A 22264-nucleotide genomic window follows, 5' to 3' on the forward strand; every position below is an offset into this window, starting at 1 on the left:
TTTTGCCCATCAGGCCAGCATTCACTTTGGGTGCAATTTAGTCCACCGTGGAGAAGGGAATGGCTACCCACTCCAGTATTCTTGCCTGCAGAATCCCATGGACAGAGGAGCCTGGCGGGCTGCAGTCCATGGGGTCACGGGAGTCGGACATGACTGAGCACACACACACTACTACAGCAGCTCTTTGTGCTCTGAGATGCTCCTGGCAAATCACACACACACACATACTGTCAGGGTGTATTTGGGAAGAGGTTCCGGGTTCAGTGACCACTTGGCCAAGGCGGAAAGATCTCCTTAGGCTTGGCTGCTGGGGAACCAATGGGGCTTCCAGGCCAGGCCTCCTGTTGGCCTGGAGGGAAAATTAAACACCCAGTCCAAACAGGTGTCCTGGGAGGTGGCTGCCTGATAGCTGTGCTGACAGGTCAGGAGTCTAAAGCCGAGTCACCCCAGTGGGAGGACCAGGCAGAAGCCTGACCGCCCCTGCAGGCTACTGGGAGCACCATCTGCCCATCCTGTGTTCTCCCTTCCCACCCCCAGGACTACTCACTCAAGTCCCACCTACTAGGGGCAGCCTCCCCGTCCCTGATGCTGAGTTAGCCGGCAGTAGATTTCCTGACGGTCAAACTCTAGGGCAGGAGGGATGTCAGCGCCCCTTTGCCTTCTCTGGGCGAAAGGCAGATGAGAGCGGTCACCCTTCCCTCACCATAGTTCACCCGCAGTGTGGAGGTAGGGTTGGTGGGGGGGGGGGGGGCTTCCCCTTGCTTAGTCCCGTTGCTTTTGGTAAACCGGTACGTTCTAATGAGACCCTCTCTCTGCGAACGCTCCTCTTCCACGCCCCTGAATACGACAGCCTCAACTCTTGGGCACTCCCTTCACCGCGCGGCCTGCCAGATGCTCCGCAGGTTGGGGTGGGCTCCAGCTGATTTGGGGTGGTCTCCAGGCAAGTCTGGAGGCCGCCCAAATCTGTCGCACCTCCTCCGTTTGGGCCCAGCCCAAGGGAGGGAAAGGGGCGTGTGTTCCTTTAAGGGGCTGGCCTGGCGGGAGCGCGGGGGTTCGTCCGCAGCCGCTTCCCTTCTGGCCATTCAAGATCCCCGAGTCCGCCTGCTTCCTCCGACCGGATCAGCCTCGCAGCCCGGAGCGCTCGAGCCGTCGAGGAGCCGCCTGGGGACGGTATGTAGCTCAGGGGTGGCCGGGCTCCTGGGGCGCCCTATGGACCAGTTCCTCTCTTCCCGCTTTCTCAGCCCCACGCTTCCCGGGGGGTTGGGGAAACCGGGCAGGAGGAGTGAACCGGGCCCTGCGGGGCCGGGGCCAAGTTGGGTTGTGATCGCCGCCGCCGGTCGGGGGCGCCCCAGGCGCCCGCGGGTTCAGAGCAGCGCGCGGCGTGGGCTGGCTTGCGTGGGACCCTCGTGCATAGACCGTGGTCGGCGAGGAGGCCAATTCAGAGGGAAACCAGTGGCCTCTGAGACCACCTCCCGGGTCTCCTCTCTACCACCGGGTCTCTTCGCAACTTATCCCGCAGCCTCCAGCACAGCGCCGCAGGCGCCGGGCTCTGCCCTGGGGCATCAGTTGGATGCTCCTCTGTTGGGGGTGGGAGCGGGGGGAGGGGAGGGTGTCGGGAACACTGCGAGGGGCTGGGGACACCGCCTGAGGCAGCGGGCGGGTGGTCCTCTGCCAGCCTGCTCTGGCCCTCTCAGGGCAAACGCAATGGATGCTCGTGGGTTTCAGGCTTGGTTTCAGTGGGGTTTCTAACTTAGGGAACAGCCAGAGCGCGCGGAGAGTAAAGTCCTGGGTGGGAGATGGGATCCTGTAGGGAGGAATTTAGGGCTCCTGAGCAGCCAGGAAAGAAACAAAACAAAAAACAGCGCCGGACACTTGGACCCAGCTCTGTCACCAACTCGCTGGGTGGCCTTCAGCAGCCTGTGACCCGGTCTGGACCTTGACGCCCAGCGCTGACCTCCGGAGGGCCTTTTGCCCTCTGCCCCAGGAGGAGGTGGCCGAGAGGCGCCCTGGCCCCTCTCCACAGCCTTGCACGGGCCAGCGGGCTGGGAATGCTGGTAGGAAACACCTCCGGACTTCTACTTTCCGGGAACCGCAGGTTTCAAAGGGCTTGGGGCACCGAAGTCAAATTCCTCTCCGGGAGCGGGCTGATGGAGACCTGGAGGGCAAGGTTGCCCTCTGCTGGTGTCAGGGAGACGTGTGCTGCCCGGCGGTGCAGTCGGGGTACCGGCTGTAGCTCATCTTCCTAACAAGTCAGGGTTCAGCTTATTCTGATGTGCGGAGGGGTCCTAAGCCAAGTGGTGGCTGGGAAAAGCAAAGGATGGGTCATCAGAAATCAGGGAATCCACACATCTTGTTTTGGTCACTCCAATTCATTAGTGAGCTAGGGGAAAAACCCAGACCAGAAACTAAGAGCTGTTTTGGCTCAGGGCTTAGTTTCTGAACCGTGAATTACTTCATGCATGACTGGTAAGAACCCTGGGGGAGCAACGTCGGTATGACATGGTCTGGTGGTGATTTTTTTTTTTTTTTCCAGCTCACTAATGTATTAAAGTGACCAAAACAAAGAGTTCTTCACCATTAAAGAGCAAACCTCAGCAATGTATGAATTCCTTAAGATAAATGCTGTCAGTCCTGCAGAAAGTGTCTTTCTTATTGATGTCCCTCACTATTTGAATGCTTGCTATTCACTGTCAGCACTCAAGAACCAAATAGATTTGAATAACACAGCATCCTTCCCTGTCCAGATTCCCCAAACTCTCAGTATCCAAACTCTTACCATCCCATCCGAAGGACGCGAGAGATTTGGTGAAGGAGGAGCACTGTACTGCTGGTTTAGCTGCTGAACAGAACTCAGTATAAAGTTTTCTGATAAAAGTAGAAACCAGGGACTTCCCTGGTGATCCAGTGATTAAGAATCCACCTTCCAATGCAGAGGACGCACGTTGGGGAATTACATCCCACATACCTCAGGGCCATGGAATTCTCCTGGCCAGAATACTGCTCAGATTGACCCTTCGGGTTGACCCTTTGGTCCGGAAGATCCCCTGGAGAAGGAAATGTCAACCCACTTCAGTATTCTTGCCTGGGAAATTCCATAGACAGAGGAGCCTGGTGGGCTGCAGTCCATGGGGTCACAAAGAGTTGGACATGACTGAGCGACTAGCACTACCTCAGGGCAGCTAAGCCTGTGAGCAGCCACTAGAGAGCCCACAACTAGAGAAGCCCGTGCATCACAACTAGTGAGCCCACCCGCTGCAACTAGAGAAGCTCCTGTAGAGAAAAGCCTGCCCAATGGAAACAGACCCAGCACAGCCAAAAAAAAGTGGGAAACAGCTGAAGAAGTTGCAAAGACATTTCCTCTGTGTTAAAAAACAAAATAAAACATTTAAGATGACTCTACCCTGGGTCAGACTTCTAATTTTGGTAAACCTAGTATCTTTTGGAATCCAGTGCCCCGAAGAACCCACATCCTGAAGGAAGAAGTGTTTACCCCAGTGGTGGGTGAAAGCTGCAAAGTGCAGATTGACATGCTGGTTTTTTGTTTTTTGTTTTTTGTTTTTTTTTTCAGGATTGCTCGTTTCTATTAGTGCTCTGGTTACAAAGTTGCATGTGTTTTGAGCTGTTGAGTTGTTCAGTCGTGTCCGATTCTTTTGCGACCCTATGGACTGTAGCCCACCAGGCTCCTCTGTCCACGGGATTTCCCAGGCAAGAATACTGGAGTGGGTTGCAATGCCCTCCTCCAGGGGATCTTCTAGACCCTCTAGACCCAGGGATCACACCTGTGTCTCTGGCATCTCCTGCATTGGCAGGTGAATTCTTTATCACTGAGCCACCTGGGAAGCTCCTGTTTGTGCTTAGGCTGCTTAGATCCAAGTCACCAAGAGGCTCTGTGGATGTCACCTGGGGATTCGTCTTGGACAGGAGCGGGGCTCACAGTGTCCTCCTGTCATGCACAGCACACAGGGCAAGTCTGGGCTTTGGGCTCCCTGCAAAGAAGTCTAAGGGCACAGTGGATTCTACCCCTCAACTTCCTTCACATCATTGCTTCTTCTCCAGTAAGAGCTCCTAACTGTTCTGAAAACAAGACTATTTCCTCCACATTCCACCACTCTTACAGGCCAATGCTTTTCTTCTTTCCCCTCCCTTCCTCTCCCTTTCTCTGGTTTTGCGTATCCCTCCCCTTCTCGTTCCTGTACACAAGCATTCTTAGGGTCACACACAATCATAGCAGAGTGGCAAGTCTGTATTCTGCTTTGTCTACCCTAAATTATACCCTGTGCACTTTCCACGTTGCTGCCTGATGATCATACTCATACTTCCAAATGCCTGCTGTCAACTCTGGTCTCGCTGCCCCAGAGTCCGCTTTCCACTCAGCCGCTGGAGGGATGCTTTTAACAGGTAGGTCTGATCCTGTGGCTCCTCTGCCTAAAGCCACTACTAGCACCCAGGGCCCTGGGGACAAACGACAGGCTGCTGAGTCTGACACTCAAGGGCATCTAGACACTGGTCCTTCTGTCCTCCTCTCCCAAGTTTCAGCCAGAGCCTTGGCAGAAAGCAGAATTCACCTTGGATGTTTCCAATAAAGACTCTAATGACGGCTCAGGGGTAAAGAAACTACCTGCCAATGCAGGAGCCACGGGAGATGGTGGGCTCGACCCCTGGGCTGGGAAGATCCCTTGGAGAAGGAAATGGCAACCCACTCCAATATTATTGTCTGGAGAATCCCATGGATAGAGGAACCCGATAGACTACAGTCCATGGGGTTGCAAAGATTTGGACCCAATTGAAGTAACTGAGTACACACACGGCAATTTCAGTAAACAGACAAGCAGGGCAGGAATGAGGGGGAGGTGTGTGGGGCACGAGGCTCATGTACAATTTTTTTTTTCAATGTGAACCATTTTTAAAGTCTCTACTGAATTTGTTACAACACTGCTTCTATTTTATGTCTTGGTTTTCTTGACTACCAGACATGTGGGATCCCAGCTTCCCAACCAGGGATCAAACCCACACCCCCTACATTGGAAGGTAAAGTCTTAACCACTGGACCACCAGGGAAGTCCCCTCATGTGAAAATTGGAGGGAGGGGAGTATGCATGCCAAAAATCTCAATAATCAAGACATATTTTGATGCAATACAAAGAAAATTGAATCCACAATCTATAGCCCTTGGGCCAGCTGCCTATTTTATTTGAGTGTCCACTTAAACTGTAAGAGCTCCCCAGAAGTATTCTAGCATGGCATAAAAAAAATTTTTTTTTAACCTCTACCTCCATAGTTGTTTCTGGACTGAAACAAAAGTTTGCAGTGCAGGACTCATCCTCACTAGCCATGAATGCACCTGATATTTTCTAGTCTAGTCTGGTCTCTTCAATGTCATTTTAAAATGCTGCTCACAACTTTTCCAATTCAACCTTGCAGTTTGAAAAATGGTGATACTGTCATATGGTCCTGCTTAATTTTTTCCACAGTCTTTTCACTGCCTCCTAATTCCTGCTTGGGCTTCCCTGGTGGCTCAGTGGTAAAGAATCTGCCTGCCAATGCAGAAGACACGAGTTTGATCCCTGATCCAGGAAGATCCCCTGGAGGAAGGCATGGCAATCAACTCCGGTATTCTTGCCTGGAGAATCCCATGGAGAAAGGAGGCTACGGTACATGGGGTCACAAAAGAGTCTGACACGACTTAGGGACTAAAAAAATGACAGCAATAAATTCCTGCTTAGGATTTGTTGGCTTGCCTGTTGCCCATCTTGCCTGCAGAGTGCAGTCCTCTGAGAGCAGGGACCTCATCTTGCTCATCACCGCTGTTGTCTGGCCACGAGATCGGTGCTTGGCGTGCCGAAGCTGCTCTATCACAGGGGTCCCCAACCTCCAGGATCTAATGCCTGGTCATCTGAGATGGAGCTGATGTAATAATAATAAAAATAAAGTACACAATAAACGTAGTGTGCTTGAATCATTCTGAAACCATCACCACCCCGACCGCCACCCTGCCCTAGTCCATGGAAACATTGTTTTCCTTGAAACAGGTCCCTGGTGCCAAAAAGGTTGGAAAGTGAAAGTCTTTCAGTCGTGACCAACTCTGCGACCCCATTGACTGCAGCCTGCCAGGCTTATCTGTCCGTGGAATTGTACAGGCAAGAATACAGGAGTGGGTTGCTGTTCCCTTCTCCAAGGGATCTTTCCAACCCAGGGACTGAACTCCAGTCTCCTGCATTGCAGGAAGATTCTTTAGCATCTGAACCACACACACACACACACACACACACACACACTCTCCAGGGGATCTTCCAGACCCAGGGATCGAACCCTTGTCTCCTGCTTGATAGGCAGATTCTTTACCACTGAACCACAAAGGAAGCTGCTAAATTCCTATTGATTGAGCGAATGAGTAAGTTGGTCCCTGGGCCCTGCTGCAGACTTCTCTCACTGGCTTGTTTTCCTCCTCCCAGTTTGCCCCGGGCCCCAGCCTTGTCTGGACACCCTGGCGCTGCCCGGTGTGTGACGCCATGGGCCTGCGGCTCCCAATCCTGCTGCTCCTGCTGTGCTGTGTCTCCGGCCTGCCTTTCTACAACGGCTTCTACTACTCCAACAGTCCCAACGGCCGGAAGCTGGGCAACAGCTACAGCGAAGGTGGGTGGCCTCTTGGCTCTGCTCTTAACTCGGCTCTTGGTTCGGCTAGGTGACGAAGGCCTCTCCTGGCCCCTGCAAGTTCCAAGTTGGGTGGGGGCTCAGGGCGTGAAGCCAGCAGCCCTGCTCCCATCTGGGCCAGTGCAGTGGTCCAGCCTTGTCGCTAAGATGAGCAGAAGGGTGGTTCTGTTACTCCATGTCTACTGGCCCCTCAGATATGGAGGCCTTCCTTGCTGGCTCAGTCAGTAAAGAATCTGCCCGAAATGCGGGAGACCCGGGTTTGATCCCTGGGTTGGGAAGATCCCCTGGAGGAGGAAATGGCAACCCACTCCAGCATTCCAGCCTGGAGAATCCCACGGAAAGAGGAGCCTGGTAGGCTACAGCCCATGGGGTTGCAAGAGTCAGACACGACTGAGCAACTAAACCAACAACCCATGGGCGTGGAGCTGAATGCACTGTAGCACGGTCAATTTTGCTTTTTATAGTTTCCCCAAAGTCCTGCCAGTTTTTCAAAATTCCACTTAAATGTGACTTCCCCAGGTCTTCCCAGTGGAAAAGGGGTTTGGAGTTAGGGAGATGTGTTTGACTCTCCATTTTGCCACTTACTAGCTATGCAGCTTTGGGCAGGTGACTTTTTTTTTTTTAATTTTATTTTATGTTTAAAATTTACAATATTGTATTGGTTTTGCCAAACATTGAGATGAATCTGCCACAGGTATACATGTGTTCCCCATCCTGAACCCTCCTCCCTCCTCCCTCCCCAAGGTGACTTTTTAAAAAACTTTCATTTGCGTTTATTTTTTTTGCGGCATTTCTTCCCCGGGGTGTAAGTTTCTTTTTAAATATTTATTTATTTATTTGGCTGTGCTGGGTCTTAGTTGTGACACTTTGGGATCTTTAGTTAAGGCATGTGGGATCTAGTTCCCTGACCAGGGATGGAACCCAGGCCCCCTGCACTGGGAGTGTGAAGTCTTAGCCACGGACCACCAGGGAAGTCCCAGGGCCATAAATTATTGTTTTTTTTGCTTTCTTTGGGGATATCTTTTTCTTTTGTGCAGCCTTCTCTTCTGGTTTAGGAATAATCTGACCTTTTTCAGTAAGGATCATCTACATGTGTCAGGGGAGCTTAGGTATGGGTTGATCCAACCCTGAGCTTTGTAAGTCCTGTCCCTCATCTTTAGAGGCTTTGTTCACCTGGATGTGCTTGATGACCGGAAAATCTACATCTAAGCTCTGAAGTCTGGAATCACTCTGCATTTCTGAGCATGTGCAATAAAAATTCAGCACTCTTCTTGGGCCACTGACCCTGCATCCAGCCCCACTGTTTGGCCTGGGAACACCTATCAACACCATTGTAATGACGGAATGGCACACAATATGTTTAAAGTGACATCTTTCAGATACTTGGTGGCTTTCTGGATATGCATACCCTTCATGGCCTGGGTGGTTTCATGAGTGTTCTTAAAAGAAAGTGAAAGTCGCTTAGTCGTGTCTGACCAACTTTTGTGACCCCATGGACTATACAGTCCATGGAATTCTCCAGGCCAGAATACTGCAGCGGGTAGCCTTTCCCTTCTCCAGGGGATCTTCCCAACTCAGGGATCGAACCCAGGTCTCCCACATTGTGGGCGGATTCTTTACCAGCTGAGCCACAAGGGAAGCCCAAGAATACTGGAGTGGGTAGCCTATCCCTTCTCCAGGGGATCTTCCCAACCCAGGAATTGAACTGGGGTCTCCTGCATTGCAGGCAGATTCTTTACCAGCTGAGCCACCAGGGAAGCAGTGTTCTTAAAGTGAACATGAAAATTTGAACCTCTTGATTTTGTGCAGTTTTCTGGGTCAAGTGAATAGCAAACCATTTTTAGAGATCACTTCAGGCCAGTTACTGGAAAAGCCAGGTGACTTTTTATCAGCAGCTTTATGCACCTACTCTGCATCATTTGTTAGGTCATATGAGCCTCATAGAAACTCGGACACAGGCAAGTCGTTAGGTATGGCTGTTTTTCAGCATGAGATTCTCTGCAAGGAGCCTCCCTGTCTATCCCTTGCTTACTCCTGAGGTTACCCCTTCCCCTTCTGTGTGTACCTCGAAGGTCTCAAGTCCAGACCTAAGGCCGTGAGACCATGAGGCCCCAATAGGAAGACTCAAGTGAGAGATGGGCCAGCCTTAGCCCAAAAATCTGGTTCTTGTGGAGCATGTTAGGCTCGGAGTTTATTTGTCCCCCTGAGCCTGACTGCAGTCTCCTCTCTAAACCCTGGCCTCATCTCACCTGTGTCTCTAGGTGTTTGGGAAGAGTCGTGGTGGAGAGTGAAGGGCAGGCTGTGGTCTCTTGTGACCAGTGTGTTAGAGAAGGAGACTCAGATGATCTGAGTCCCCCCACACTCCCATCTGAGGTGCTCTTGCTGCCAGCTACACCAATTTGCCTTTTGCTTTGTTGTTTTTTTTTTTTAGCTGAACCATGTGGCATCTTAGTTCCCCGACCAGGGATCAAACCCACTTCCCCCCACTGCCACCGCAGTGAAAGGGTGGATTCTTTCTTCCCCCCATTAAAAAATTTTAAATATATTTAAAAAGTGAACAGGACAGGGAAGTCTGGTGTGCTGCTTTCATGGGGTCATGAAGACTTGGACATGACTGAGCGACTCAGTAACAACAAAACATTTTTACAGTGTTATATTGCTGCTACTGCTGCTGCTGCTAAGTCGCTTCAGTCGTGTCCGACTCTGTGCGACCCCAGAGACGGCAGCCCACCAGGCTCCCCCGTCCCTGGGATTCTCCAGGCAAGAACACTGGAGTGGGTTGCCATTTCCTTCTCCAAAGTGAAAAGTGAAAGTGAAGTCACTCAGTCCCATGGACTGCAGCCCACCAGGCTCCTCCATCCATGGGATTTTCCAGGCAAGAGTGCTGGAATGGGGTGCCATTGCCTTCTCCATAGTCTCTGCTATACAACACAAATCAGCCATAATTATACACACACCCCTTCTGTCTCTAGCCTCCCTCCCCTCTCCGCATCCCATCCCTCCAGGTTCTCACAGAGCACCAGAGATAGCCTCCCTGTGCTACATAGCAACTTCTCATCTGCCATCCATGGACCATCAGTGAAGTCCACCAGTTCGCATCTTCTGCCCAAAAAACCTAGTGGTTTAAGACAACAGCCATGTACTTTGCTCATGGTTTCATGGGCCAGCGTTTTGGGCTGGGCTCTGTCTCTTCTGTCTTGGCTGTGCTCGCTTGATTGTGCCTGCGGTGGGCGGGCAGGTCAGCTGGGGGCTGGTGGGTCTAGGATGGCCTCAGCTGGAGGGCTTGTCTCTGCTCTCTGCGTGTTCTCACCCTGCAGGGGAGCCCAGGCCTTGTTCTGATGGTGGTTGGCAAGGTTCCCAGAGAGAGAGGCCTCAGCAGGACCCCCTGGAGCCTTGGCTCCGAACAAACACCTTGGAACACTCACTTCCCCCGTGTTCATTTGGTCAAAGCAAGTGGCAGGGCCAGCGAGGATTTCAGGGACTGGGGGTGGTTCATAGGTCACCTCCTGAAGGAAGGAGTTGTGAAGTCACATTGCAGAGTGTGTGGGTACAGGGGCGGTGCAATCTAGGACTTCTGAGCCTGGCGGGAGCTGGGGGTGAGGGTGAGGGAGGGGTGGCCCCTGCAGGACTATCGACATGCCGCCAGAGGTCCCCATCTGCACCCCGCCTCTCCCCTCAGGAATCTTCTTTTTTTTATATATATATATATTTATTTTAATTTTATTTTATTTTTAAACTTTACATAATTGTATTAGTTTTGCCAAATATCAAAATGAATCCGCCACAGGTATACATGTGTTCCCCATCCTGAACCCTCCTCCCTCCTCCCTCCCCATACCATCCCTCTGGGTCGTCCCAGTGCACCAGCCCCAAGCATCCAGTATCGTGCATCGAACCTGGACTGGCAACTCGTTTCATACATGATATTTTACATGTTTCAATGCCATTCTCCCAAATCTTCCCACCCTCTCCCTCTCCCACAGAGTCCATAAGACTGTTCTATACATCAGTGTCTCTTTTGCTGTCTCGTACACAGGGTTATTGTTACCATCTTTCTAAATTCCATATATATGCGTTAGTATACTGTATTGGTGTTTTTCTTTCTGGCTTACTTCACTCTGTATAATAGGCTCCAGTTTCATCCACCTCATTAGAACTGATTCAAATGTATTCTTTTTAATGGCTGAGTAATACTCCATTGTGTATATGTACCACAGCTTTCTTATCCATTCATCTGCTGATGGGCATCTAGGTTGCTTCCATGTCCTGGCTATTATAAACAGTGCTGCGATGAACATTGGGGTACACGTGTCTCTTTCCCTTCTGGTTTCCTCAGTGTGTGTGCCCAGCAGTGGGATTGCTGGATCATAAGGCAGTTCTATTTCCAGTTTTTTAAGGAATCTCCACACTGTTCTCCATACCCTCAGGCATCTTCAATGGAGTGAAGCTAGTGGTAGAGACGCCCGAGGAGACCCTGTTCTCCCACCGAGGGGCCAACGTGACCCTGCCCTGCCGCTACCACTACGAGCCGGCCCTGGCCTCTCCACGGCCCGTGCGCATCAAATGGTGGAAGCTGTCGGAGAACGGGGTCCCGGAGCAGGACGTGCTGGTGGCCATTGGGCTGAGGCAGCGCACCTTTGGGGATTACCGAGGCCGCGTGCGCCTGCGGCAGGACAGAGCGCGGGAAGTGTCGCTGGAGATCCGGGACCTGCGGCTGGAGGACTACGGGCGCTACCGCTGCGAGGTCATCGATGGGCTGGAGGATGAAAGCGGCCTCGTGGAGTTGGAGCTTCGGGGTGAGACCCTGATGGTGGCTGGGTCCTGGGGGCTGTGGGGAGAAGGCCCTGAGAAAGCATCTAGACCTCTGTGCTTCTGGCAGATAAAACATCCAGTCCTCAGAACAATGCCACGAGGAAGCTCCTGTTATTCTCACCCGCAACGTGTGGATGAGAAAACTGAGGCACAGAGAAGTCAAGTCACTTACTTTGGTCACACAGCTCATACATGGCCGAGTAGGGGTTTGACCCCAGGCAGTCAGACTCCAGAATCCACTGCTCTCTACTCCCTCTTGCTCACGTCCTATTCAGAGAGAGGGAGACAGGAGCTGACGACACAGCTCTTTGAGTCAGAGCTGAGATTTGCACAGGGTTGGCAGGTGACACAAACAGATGAGGCAGCCCGGGGTGGGTGACCCGGAGTGGTGGGGACGGGGGCCACTCCTGGGCCCTCCTACTCAGGCCCAGCTGATGATGCTACTCCAGAAGCAAGCCCAGTGCAGCCTGATTTTCTTTCTTTCTTTCAAATGTTTACTTATTTGGCTGCGTTGGGTCTTAGTTGCAGTGCAAGGGGTCTTTGTCGTGGCGCATGGGCTCTAGAGCAATTGGGCTTAGTTGCACCAAGGCATGTGGGATCTTAGTTCCCCAATCAGGGATCGAACCTGCGTCTCCTGCATTGGAAGGCGGATTCTTTATCCCTTGGACCACCAGGGAAGTCCCTGCAGCCAGATTTTCTGATTTGACAAGAGAAGCTTATATTCGTATGTGAAACCTCTGGATTTTTATGTAGAAAATTGCCTAATTAAAAACAAAAGCAAAAACAGCCAGTGCTGTCCAAAGCTGCCAGCTGTGATCGCCACATGACTTCTGCCTTCTCTGACCCTGGGCCGGGGCTGTGTCCTCCGACCTCTCCTGCCTGGTAGGGAGGCTGCTGGGAGGGCAGAGACGGAAGGCTGATCTGACTCCATGTCCACCCCATCCCAGCTGTGGCACCCCAGATCGGTGCCTTCCCCACAGAGCTCCAGTCCTGTCACAGGTGAAATGAAGAATAAGGGTAGTTCCTCCTTTACCTCCTTCGAGGAGATGAGGACAGAATGTGGCTCAAGGGCTTGTCAATCAGAGGCGGACCTTGCCACCAGCAGCCACCTGCCCAGTCCACGGGGCTTAGATGGTGACCCAGAGGGGCCATGTTCCTTGTCCCTGATGTTGGGGATGGTGTGGGATGTGTGCGAGCTAGTCAGAGCCAGTTGTCTGGGGACCACGGGGGCAGCCTAGAGAAGCAGGGAGTTCTCACTTTTTTTGGGGTACACTTTTTATTATTTTTTATTAATTTTAATTGGAGTATAGTGTATTTACAACGTCATGCTGTTTTTTGCTGCACAGAAGAGGGAATCAGCCATATGTATTCATGTATCCCCTCTGTTTTAAATTTCCATCCTTTTTAGGTCACCACAGAGCACTGAGTAGAGTTCCCCATGCTGTCTCATTAGTTTTCTGTTTAATACATAGTAGTGTATATATCACAGTGTGTATATGTCAGTCCCAATCCAGGGAGCCCTCACTTCAGACCCTGCCTTTAAATAGCGCCAGTCCCAGGCCCTAGGGACACCCCTTCTCCTTAAGGTTTCATCTGACTTGATAGAGAATGAGCCCAGGGGGTTTAAAATTTTTTATTACAGTAAAATTTCAAACATGGAATTTTGAGGGAGCCTGTGGCGCCTCCCAGACCGTGGTGCCAGAAAGGGAAGCCCCCTGCCTGGGACCTCCCTGATCTCGAGCCTCCTTTAGTAAGACCTTTTCCCATCCCTCCTCTTCCCCTGGGACTTCTCTGGTGGCTCAGATGGTAAAGAATTTGCCTGCAATGCAGGAGATCCAGGTTCGATACCTGGGTGGGGAAGATCCCCTGGAGAAGGAAATAGTAACCCACTCCAGTATTCTTGGCTAGAGAATCCCATGGACGGAGGAGCCTGGCGAGCTACATACATAGGGTCACAGTCAGACAGGACCGAGCCACTAACACTTTCACTGTCTTCTTTCCTCTTCCCCTGAAAGTCGTCTGTCACATGTGGGAAGTTTCTTGCATCCTCCTCTGAAGCTTCCATGTTAATGCTAACATAGACGATGAGGTCTCAGCTACCGAGTTGGAGCCCAGCAACGCCTGCCTCCTGTAGGTGGCAGCGCCTCCTCACTGGTGGCTTAGTTCAGGCTGCAGTAACAAAACAGTCTTGGTGACCTCTGAACAACAGATTCATTTCACACAGTTCTAGAGGCTGGAAGTCCCAGACCACGGTGCCAGGTCGCAGACTTCTGTGTCCTCACAACGGTGGAAGGGGCTTGGGGGGAACTCTCTGGGGTGTCTTTTTTAAGTGTACTAACCCCATTCATGAGGACTCCACCCTCATGACCTAATTACCTCCCAAAGGCGCCATCTCCTAATACCATCATATTGGGCATTAGGATTTATTTACTTAGCTGCGCTGTGCGACTTGCGGGATCTTAGTCCCCTGACTAGGGATCGATCCTGGGCCCTGGCAGTGAAAGCACCGTTTCCTAACCACTGGACCGCCAGGGGGAATTCCTGGGCATTAGGATTTAAACATCTGAATTGAGACCATGGGCTTCCTCAGTGGCTCAGTGGTAAAGAATCCTCCTGCAATGTAGGAGATGTAGAGGACGAAGGTTCAGTCCCTGGGTCGGGAAGATCCCCTGGAGATGGAAATGGCAGCTCACTCCAGGATTCTTGCCTGGAAAAATAGACAGGAGCCCAGTGGGCTCCAGCCCGTGGGGTCACAAAGAGTCAACTGAGTGACTCGGCAGGCATACTGAGCCCATAGCACTGGGGTTCTTGGAACAGCCCTGTGGGTTAGGTATTAATCCTGGTCTGTAATTGGGGATATTATTTGACTGACTCATTCCTTTTAACAAGTTAGTAGTTTTTTGAGTGCTGCTGTGTGCCTGTCTAGCTCTGGGAGGGAGATGTAAAGCAGATACTGGTTCTGCGTTGGACTTGGGCAGTGGACAGGAGATGACAGTTTGTAGACCTTTTCTGAGGGACTCTGTGTGTGTGTGTTGAGGGAAGCCTCTGTCTCAGTGGAGGTGGGTCTCCCATCACCGGGCCCTGCCCACCCATTCAAGCCCCCTTTTCCGCCCTCCCCAGGTGTGGTCTTTCCTTACCAGCACCCCCAAGGGCGCTACAAGTTCAACTTCCACGAAGCCCAGCAGGCCTGCGAGGAGCAGGACGCGGTGGTGGCCTCCTTCGAGCAGCTGTTCCGGGCCTGGGAGGAGGGCCTGGACTGGTGTAACGCGGGCTGGCTGCAGGACGCCTCGGTGCAGTACCCCGTCACGCAGGCCCGGCGCCCCTGCGGAGGCCTGGGGCTGGCCCCTGGCGTGCGCAGCTACGGCCCGCGGCACCGCCGCCTGCACCGCTACGACGTGTTCTGCTTCGCGGTTGCCCTCAGGGGTGAGTGGACTGGCCAAGCACGGGCCTACGGGTGGGACAGCAGCCTCTGGGGGGGCCTTCAGTCCTCTCTGCCCACCCTGTTGGCACTTCCAGCTGAAGCCCTGTTCCTTGATGCTGCTGCTTCACACCGATCATCGGTTCAGTCAATCATCCAACATTCCCTGAGTGCCTACTAGGTGCTGGGTCATCATAGACAGATAAAACACAGTCTGCCCTCACAGAGGAGCTCATTTCATGGGAAGATACATGAACAAAAACAGATCGGTTCAGTGCCATATCCCAGCTTGGCACTTAGTAGGTGCTCAGTAAATGGCTGAGCAGATGAGAGATTCTTGATTGGTCCAGCAGAGGTGGGGCGCCCACCTAGAGTAAAATTAGGAAAGGGCTGGGACAGAGTACAGATCTGATTGTGGGGAACCCAGCACCATGGCGGGGGGGGTGATGCTTTTGGAGAGGGGCTGAGATTTGGGAAGGTGCCCCTGACCATCTCCACTGCAGACGCTCCATAGCGTGGCAGCTCCCTAAGCGCAGAGAGTTAACAGGTCTTTTGGGGGCTGGGTGGTGGGGTGTGCATGGGCTGGCCTTGCCCCAGGCCCTCTCTGGCTGCCCTCTCCCTTCTCCGTCCTCACGCCCCGCCTCCCACAGGGCAGGTGTACTACCTGGAGCACCCTGAGAAGCTGACGCTGGCAGAGGCAAGGGAGGCCTGCCGGGAAGACGGTGCCCAGATCGCCAAGGTGGGCCAGCTGTTTGCCGCCTGGAAGTTCCGTGACCTGGACCGCTGCGATGCTGGCTGGCTGGCAGACGGCAGTGCCCGCTACCCTGTGGCTCACCCACGTTCCAACTGTGGGGCCCTGGAGCCTGGGGTCCGAAGCTTTGGCTTCCCAGACCCACACAGCCGCCAGTACGGCGTCTACTGCTACCGGCCGCGCTAGCTGGCGCTAGCTCCAGGTCGCTCTGTACCATGCCCCCTCCCCTCACGGGCCGTATTTATTGAGTAGTTCGTTTTCCCTCGCAGGTTGGGGCAATTTTCATCCTGTTTTTATACTTTCCAACTTAAAATTATTTTTAAATATTATTTTTTGGGTAAATCCCATAGATCCCAAATCGTCCCTTTACTCGGGTCCCTTTGCCAAGGCTCTCACCCTCCCCAAATCCTCCTGCCTCTCTCCTCTGGGACGTTTGAGGTCCTTGGGCTCACGAGCGCTCTCTGCCATCGCGGAGTCCATCCCCTCTCCCGGCCCTGGGGAGGCTGTTCCCAGAGCCGGCAGTGGCAGTGGCACGAGGAGCCAGGGCTGCGACCCGTCCTCCGCCTCCGCCTGGGGACGAGGGGGCAGCCAGGTGGCTCTGGAGCTGGGGTTCGGGCCTGGTGGTCTCCTGCCCCTTGTACTTCTTTGGGGAGCAGCTGGCCTGTGTCAGCATGGCGGAGGAGCCTGGGCGGGAGGCGGGTCCCTGGGCTTCCACGTGATGTCCCAGGGTAGGGAGAGAGATCCCACCCCATGTTTTCCTTCTCTCTTGGCTCCAAAGAGTCCGTGTTTTGTTCTCATTTTCCCCTGTTTGGCGAGTGGCCCTCAGGTCTGTGTACTATTTTGGACAATAAATGGTGCTGTGACCCCTCCCTCCATCCTGAGCCCTCCTCTGTGTCGCATTTTTTTTTTTTAACATTTGCTTCTTTACTTATTTGGCTGCACCAGGTCTTAGTTGTGACATGTGGGATTTTCGATCTGCGTTGCAACAGGCAAACCTTTAGTTGCGGCATGTGGGATCTAGTTCCCTGACCAGGGATCAAACCCAGGCTCCCTGCAATGGGAGTGTGGAGTCTTAGCCACTGAACCACCAGGGAAGTCTCTGTGTCTCAGTCTTTATCTCATTTAGTCTTAGGGTCCAGCTCCCTGCATGGGGGACGGTTCTGTCCTAGACTGAAGAGGTCGCCTGGGTCTGTCCAGTGGGGTGGGCGGGGAACGCCATGGGCTGCACCTTCAGGCTGCCTTGGTCTGTCCTGGCCTGCCTGTGTATATCCTGCCTCAGGGACTTACCTAGCGGCTGGAGGCCCTGGCGTGTTCTCCCACCATCCCACTCCAGGCTGTGTGTCTGTGTGGATCCAGCATAAGAGTGGGAGGCCGGAGGAGGCTATTCCTCACCCTGGTCCCCACCCCCATGTCAGCCTCAAGATCTGCTTCTGCACAGGCATACCTCTGCCACCCACAGTCGATCTTTTAGCAAGGTGCTTCTCCAAGTGTGGCCGGCACCACCAGCTTCACCTGGGAATGTGTTTGAGATGCAACTTTCTGCACCCGACCCCCAGACCCGCTGAGTCAAAAACCCTGGAGTGGGGTATCTCACAAGTCCTCCTGATGCAGACTCAAGGTTGAAAACCAATGACATAGCTGTGTTCCCAATGAATCAGTTACTATAAAACGGCACAATTTTTGAGTTCCTACTCTGTGACCATCGCTGCATCTTCTACTTTTGTCCACGGATCCTTTCCAGAGCTGTAGGTAACCTGGGCACACAAAAATACTCACCAGCAAACACTCAACCACACAAGTACACACCTGAAGAGAGACATCAGCAGACTCACACTGGCACATGCTAACCAGCACCAGTGTTAGTCCCTCAGTTGTGTCCTACTCTTTGTGACCCCATGGTCCATAGGCCGCCAGGCTCCTCTGTCCATGGAATTCTCCAGGCAAGAATACTGGAGTGGGTTGCCATTCCCTTCTCCAGGGGATCTTCCCAACCCAGGCATCAAACCCCGGTCTCCCGCATTGCAGGGGGACTCTTTACCGTCTACAACCAACATCAGACACTTTCACACACAATCAGCGCCCATTGAGCAAGTGTGATGAGGGAGTGGCACTAACCTGACCTTCCAGGGAGGAGGCTGGCGGATGGTAACTGTCTGGCACACACAGCCCAGCTCCACTCAAGGTCTGTTGGAGGAAATCCATAAACAATTGAAAGCGTTTTCATTGATAACCTGCAGCCTACTTACGGGCAGGATGCCCAGACCTTTGTGCTAGTGGCTAGCTAACCCATTTGACCACAAAAATGTATAAACAAGATTCACCATTCCCAGACTGTCTGCAGTTTTTTTTCTTCCCTCTTATAAATCGTGATTTTGCCTCTGTTCTTGGACTCACTCTATAAATCGACTCCTCTTGTGTGAGCAAACAGTGTAAATCAAAGGAACAAACGATGGAAAGTGGCCAGAAGTCTGACTTGAGTTACTCTCTGACAGGGTGCCAACTCACAGATCCATACGCAGCACCTCTTGGCTGTCACACACACACACACACACACACACACAAGCATGCACACACACAGAACTCATGTAAGAATACAGCACCACAGGTGTGACTGTCCCAGGCCTTCCGATCAAACAGGATTCGCAAATTTAGAGTCATTTGATCCAAGTGTGTCCCTACAGCTCCCATTCCTAAGAAACTTCTCAGTAGATCCTGGACCATGGTTGCCTTCTCTTTAAATTAAGAAAAAGAAGGGAAAAGAAAAGAAATAGATCTCTTCCAATGTCTTTATTATTATAATTATCATAATCTTTACTTTTCAAAAATATAAATAGGTGCACGGAACCCTGGTGCCTGCACGGTCCCGGGGGGTGGGGAAAGGTGGGGGGAGGGGTGGGCGACACTCCCACAGGGAAGGAAGTGCCCCCCGACCCAGCCCTGCCGAGACGGACACCTGCTCGGGTGGCAGACCCAGGTGAGAGGACTCTGGAGGAGGGACCCTTGAAGGGAACCCGACCCCCCACACTTCGAAGATCCCTTGATGGCTTGTTCTCTCAGTGGGCTGGAAGCCACCCCCTCTCCCCTGGGCTTCTCCCCGACACAGATGAACTCCATCTTATCCAATACATTCAGCTGCGGTTCCAGAGTTCTTCAGCCCTCGGGTCTCTCTGCCCCTCCTCCCTCCTCCCTAGCTCTCCCTGGAGGTGAAAGAACCAACGATTGCACTGCTCTTGGATAAAGTCAGGAAACAAAAAATAATCTTCTTTATTTAACTTAACCCCTTCCCTTCTCCCCCTGTCCCTGTGCTGGTCCCTGGAAAGGCACGATGGGAGATTGAAGGAACGTCTCTAAACTCCAGTCCATGGGTTACCATACGTTTGCTTTGCTTTGGCGTTTGAGGGGAAAATTAGATGCAGATTTGGCGATTTGGGGGGGTGGGCGGGTGCATACACAATGTGGGGTTTATTTTTTTTCCTTCTTTAATGGAATTCCTTATATGACAGAAAGCGACAAGGAGAGGACACCATCTGGATGGGGTGTCAGCCTGGCCAGGCTTCTGGGCTCAGCGTCCTGGGCACGTCCGGGAAGCTCCTCTCAGTGGGCCGTGCTGGGGCGGCTCCTCCTCAGGGGCCGTGAGCTCCGCTTCTGTAGTCTGCGCTTGTAGGTAGCGGCTGGGGTGCAAGGGAAATGGAGAAATCTGGGTGAACTCAGGGAAGAAAGCGGGCCAGCCCAGCCTTCCTCAATCCTTCTCTGCTGATCCCCTCCCTGTAGAAACCATGGGCTCATGAAGGCAGCCTGAGGTTTTACCTGCTTCTTGGTTTTGATTTTTCTTGGAACCACCTTCGGCTAAGGGGCTTCAGGTTAGAATACTGGAGTAGGAAATGGCAACCCACTCCAGTATTCTTGCCTGAAAAATCCTATGGACAGAGGAGCCTGGCGGGCTACAGTCCATGGGGTCGCAAAGAATCGGACACGACGGAGAGACTGATAACGGGGCTTTGGGCAGGTGTTGAGAAGGACAATAGGGCACTCGCCTTCTCCGTCCCCCTCTCAGTTAAAGTGAACCTCCCGGGGTGCAGGGGACATCTGTGACAGAGCCCTCGATTGTGTTGGCAGTGGGGGATAGGGAGGAGGATGTGTTGGCCGGATCTAACGCTGTGTGGGGTGATGCTCACGGTCCGTGCAGGTGATCCGAGGCTCCTCCCAGTGCCCGCTGGGCTGGCACCGGATGGTGGGCACATGGCGCTGGATGAAGCCCTCGGTGCACTGGTACCGCACCAGGGCATTGATCTCGTATCGGTCCTTCTTCTGTCCGAAGATTCTGGCATGCTCCACCACGGGGGGCTCTCCGCAGGCCACTAAGGGGCAAACATCCTTCAGAAAGGGCTCTCGGAGGGTCTCCCCTGATGCCCTGTGATGAGCCGGTGTGGTCCCCCTGGCTGTGGGGAGCCAGCTCAGAGTCCAAGGAAGGGGCGGGGAGCCTGGACACCCGGCCATGAGCCCTGCCTGCGGGGGAAGGGGCACTTTCACTCTGCACTGAGAACCTGGAAGCCACTGGTTCTGACATCTGGGCTCCTCAATGATTTACAGCAGCAGGAAGGGAATAAAAGGATGAGGAGTTGGGAAAGAGGGTGAGAGCCAGGCAGACTGGTTGTGACTTCGCTTGATAACGGCTATGAAAACGGGAATGAGGAACCAAAGGAGGCTGGGGGCGGGGTGAGGGGCACGAGGCCAGGAGCAGAAACACTGGCGAGTGTCCCAGCCACACCTCCAAGTCTGCAGACTCAAAGGCAAGGATCAAGGCCTGACAACTCCAACTCGTGCGACTGATGGACTTGGGATCCTAGAGAGGGAGGCTCCCAATTCATGTGCAACTGTGGGTGACTTTCTGTGCTGATACCCAGGGCAGTGTGTGTGCAGGGGGCTCTGTCCTCTAGCCTTCACCCTCTCCCAGTCCCTAGTGGGCTGAGCCTTTCCCTTGGCTCTGGGATGCTGGCATGGGGCGAGGCCCCTGCCCCCCAGGTCAGCTCCAATCTGCTAGTTGGGCAGGTGAGCGATGCCAGCAGCCAGGAGTCCAGGTGACGTGGCCCAGGTCACACAGCAGGAACCTGGGGTCTTGAGTCTGTCCTTGTGGGAACCACCCCCCCCCCCATGCTGCAACTTACCTGTGCCCTTTTTACATGTGAAGGGCAGCTGGTAATTGCATGGGACATCGTTCCACTCGCCCTTCTCATGCCAGATCATCACCACGCAGTCCTCCCCAGCGGCAAAGAAGTTGTCAGGCTGGTTGGGGCGCCAGTTCTCAAATTGCTGTGGGTGGGATTGGGGAAGGGCTGAGCAGAGGGCAGGAGTGGGACACCCTGCCTAACCCCTGCTTTCACTCCCTGTCCAGCCCCTTCCTGGCCATGACACAAAGATGGCTGGGAGTTTGGTGGTGCCATGGGACTCACGGGCCCTCCAAAGAACTTGGTCACACCACCGGGCTGCAGTCATTGTCAGGAACTCAGAAGACCCCGGGTTCACAGTCCCTGTTAATCAGCTGATGCCAGTCTCCTCTTCCATATGGGCCAGCGGGGCTGGTCACCAGGCTGCCAGGCTTGGACAGGACTGGGTGGTAGAGCTACTGTTCCCATGTCCAGACTCTGCCTTTCCAGGCTTCTCCCTCTAGCCTGACTGCAGACAAACGAGGCCCCTTTCCTCTGATGTAGCTGCTCCTCTTCCCCATGACCACAACAGAGCCATGACGCTGTTGACATTTGCCTCTTCTAGGAAGTCTTCCCTGAGGTCCTTTGCTGATCTTCATTATTTACCACATACACTGTTCAACTGGCATCTATGTTGCTTTCTGTCTGTCTACCTCCTTGTGTGGACTCTAGTGCTCTGTGGGCAAGGAACCTCTCTAAACCTTCCTCTTGGGGGCTTCTCAGGTGGCTCAGTGGGTAAAGAATCTGCCTGCCAATGCAGGAGACATGGGTTCGATTCCTGGGTAGGGAAGACCTCCTGGAGGAGGACATGGCAATCCATTCGAGCATTCTTGCTTAGAGAATCCCATGGACAGAGGAGTCTGGCAGGCTACAGTCCATAGGGCCACAGGGAGTCAAAGACAATTGAAGCGACTGACCATGCATGCATGCATACATACCCTCTTGGTGATCTGCCCTCATTCATTCATTGCCCTCCTCATCCCCACCCTTCCCTTCATGTTATTATTCAGGTGTCCAGCCTTGGGCTAGTCTCTAAAAGTGAGACGAACAAGACACAATCCTGACCTCAGGGCTCCTGGTCTAGCACCTGCTCAGTGAACGTTTGTATATGATTTGAACGTGTCTGTCTCGGGGCGGGGGGTCTTCCTTCATCCCCTCTGGGCCACCAACTATCCTGGGTGCCCCCAGAACTCACCAAGGAGTGTCCATCTGACCAGCGGAAGTCCCCTTCGATGGTCTTGTCATTCAGGCCGATCCACTGGTAGTCCTGGGCATTGTCTAGAGAAAGGGCATGGGTATCGGGCACCTGACGGTATGTGGGAGAAACGTGACTTCATCGAGACAGAGGGGACAGAGGGGTGGCAGGAGCTGGGTGGGTGCTTAGGAGCGTGCCACCTGCCTCCGGGGTCCTGACAAGGGTCTCCATAC

At 53.2% G+C, this 22264-nt stretch overlaps 2 protein-coding genes across 4 annotated transcripts in view; one reads left to right on the forward strand and one right to left on the reverse strand.

Annotated features, from left to right (window-relative positions):
* Nucleotides 1-764: 764 nt before the first annotated feature.
* On the forward strand, nt 765-16513 carry HAPLN3 (hyaluronan and proteoglycan link protein 3). The gene is made up of 5 exons (XM_006058190.4): nt 765-1170; nt 6453-6633; nt 11079-11447; nt 14584-14886; nt 15532-16513. Exons 1-5 carry the CDS (start codon nt 799-801, stop codon nt 15816-15818), a joined length of 1512 nt encoding a protein of 503 aa, XP_006058252.4. The 5' UTR covers nt 765-798; the 3' UTR covers nt 15819-16513.
* A 2354-nt stretch (nt 16514-18867) lies between these two features.
* Nucleotides 18868-22264, reverse strand: part of ACAN (aggrecan) — a 68144-nt gene continuing 64747 nt past the window's right edge. For all 3 annotated transcript variants that reach the window (XM_044932747.2, XM_044932745.2, XM_044932746.2), the window contains 4 exons: nt 22032-22114; nt 20798-20942; nt 19808-19990; nt 18868-19303 (listed from right to left, as the gene is read on the reverse strand). In XM_044932747.2, coding sequence (XP_044788682.2) covers nt 19227-19303; nt 19808-19990; nt 20798-20942; nt 22032-22114 — 488 coding nt within the window. In that variant the 3' untranslated portion in view covers nt 18868-19226. The remainder of the gene's footprint in view (nt 19304-19807; nt 19991-20797; nt 20943-22031; nt 22115-22264) is intronic.

Source organism: Bubalus bubalis, chromosome 20, assembly GCF_019923935.1.
Source record: "Bubalus bubalis isolate 160015118507 breed Murrah chromosome 20, NDDB_SH_1, whole genome shotgun sequence".
NCBI classification, from domain to species: domain Eukaryota; kingdom Metazoa; phylum Chordata; class Mammalia; order Artiodactyla; family Bovidae; genus Bubalus; species Bubalus bubalis.

Coding starts and splice junctions, on each gene's coding strand:
- HAPLN3 (XM_006058190.4), top strand. CDS start 799: ATGAGACCCTCTCTCTGCGAACGCTCCTCTTCCACGCCCCTGAATACG. Junction 1,171..6,452: donor CGAGGAGCCGCCTGGGGACG/GTATGTAGCTCA, acceptor TCCTCCTCCCAG/TTTGCCCCGGGCCCCAGCCT. Junction 6,634..11,078: donor GGGCAACAGCTACAGCGAAG/GTGGGTGGCCTC, acceptor CCATACCCTCAG/GCATCTTCAATGGAGTGAAG.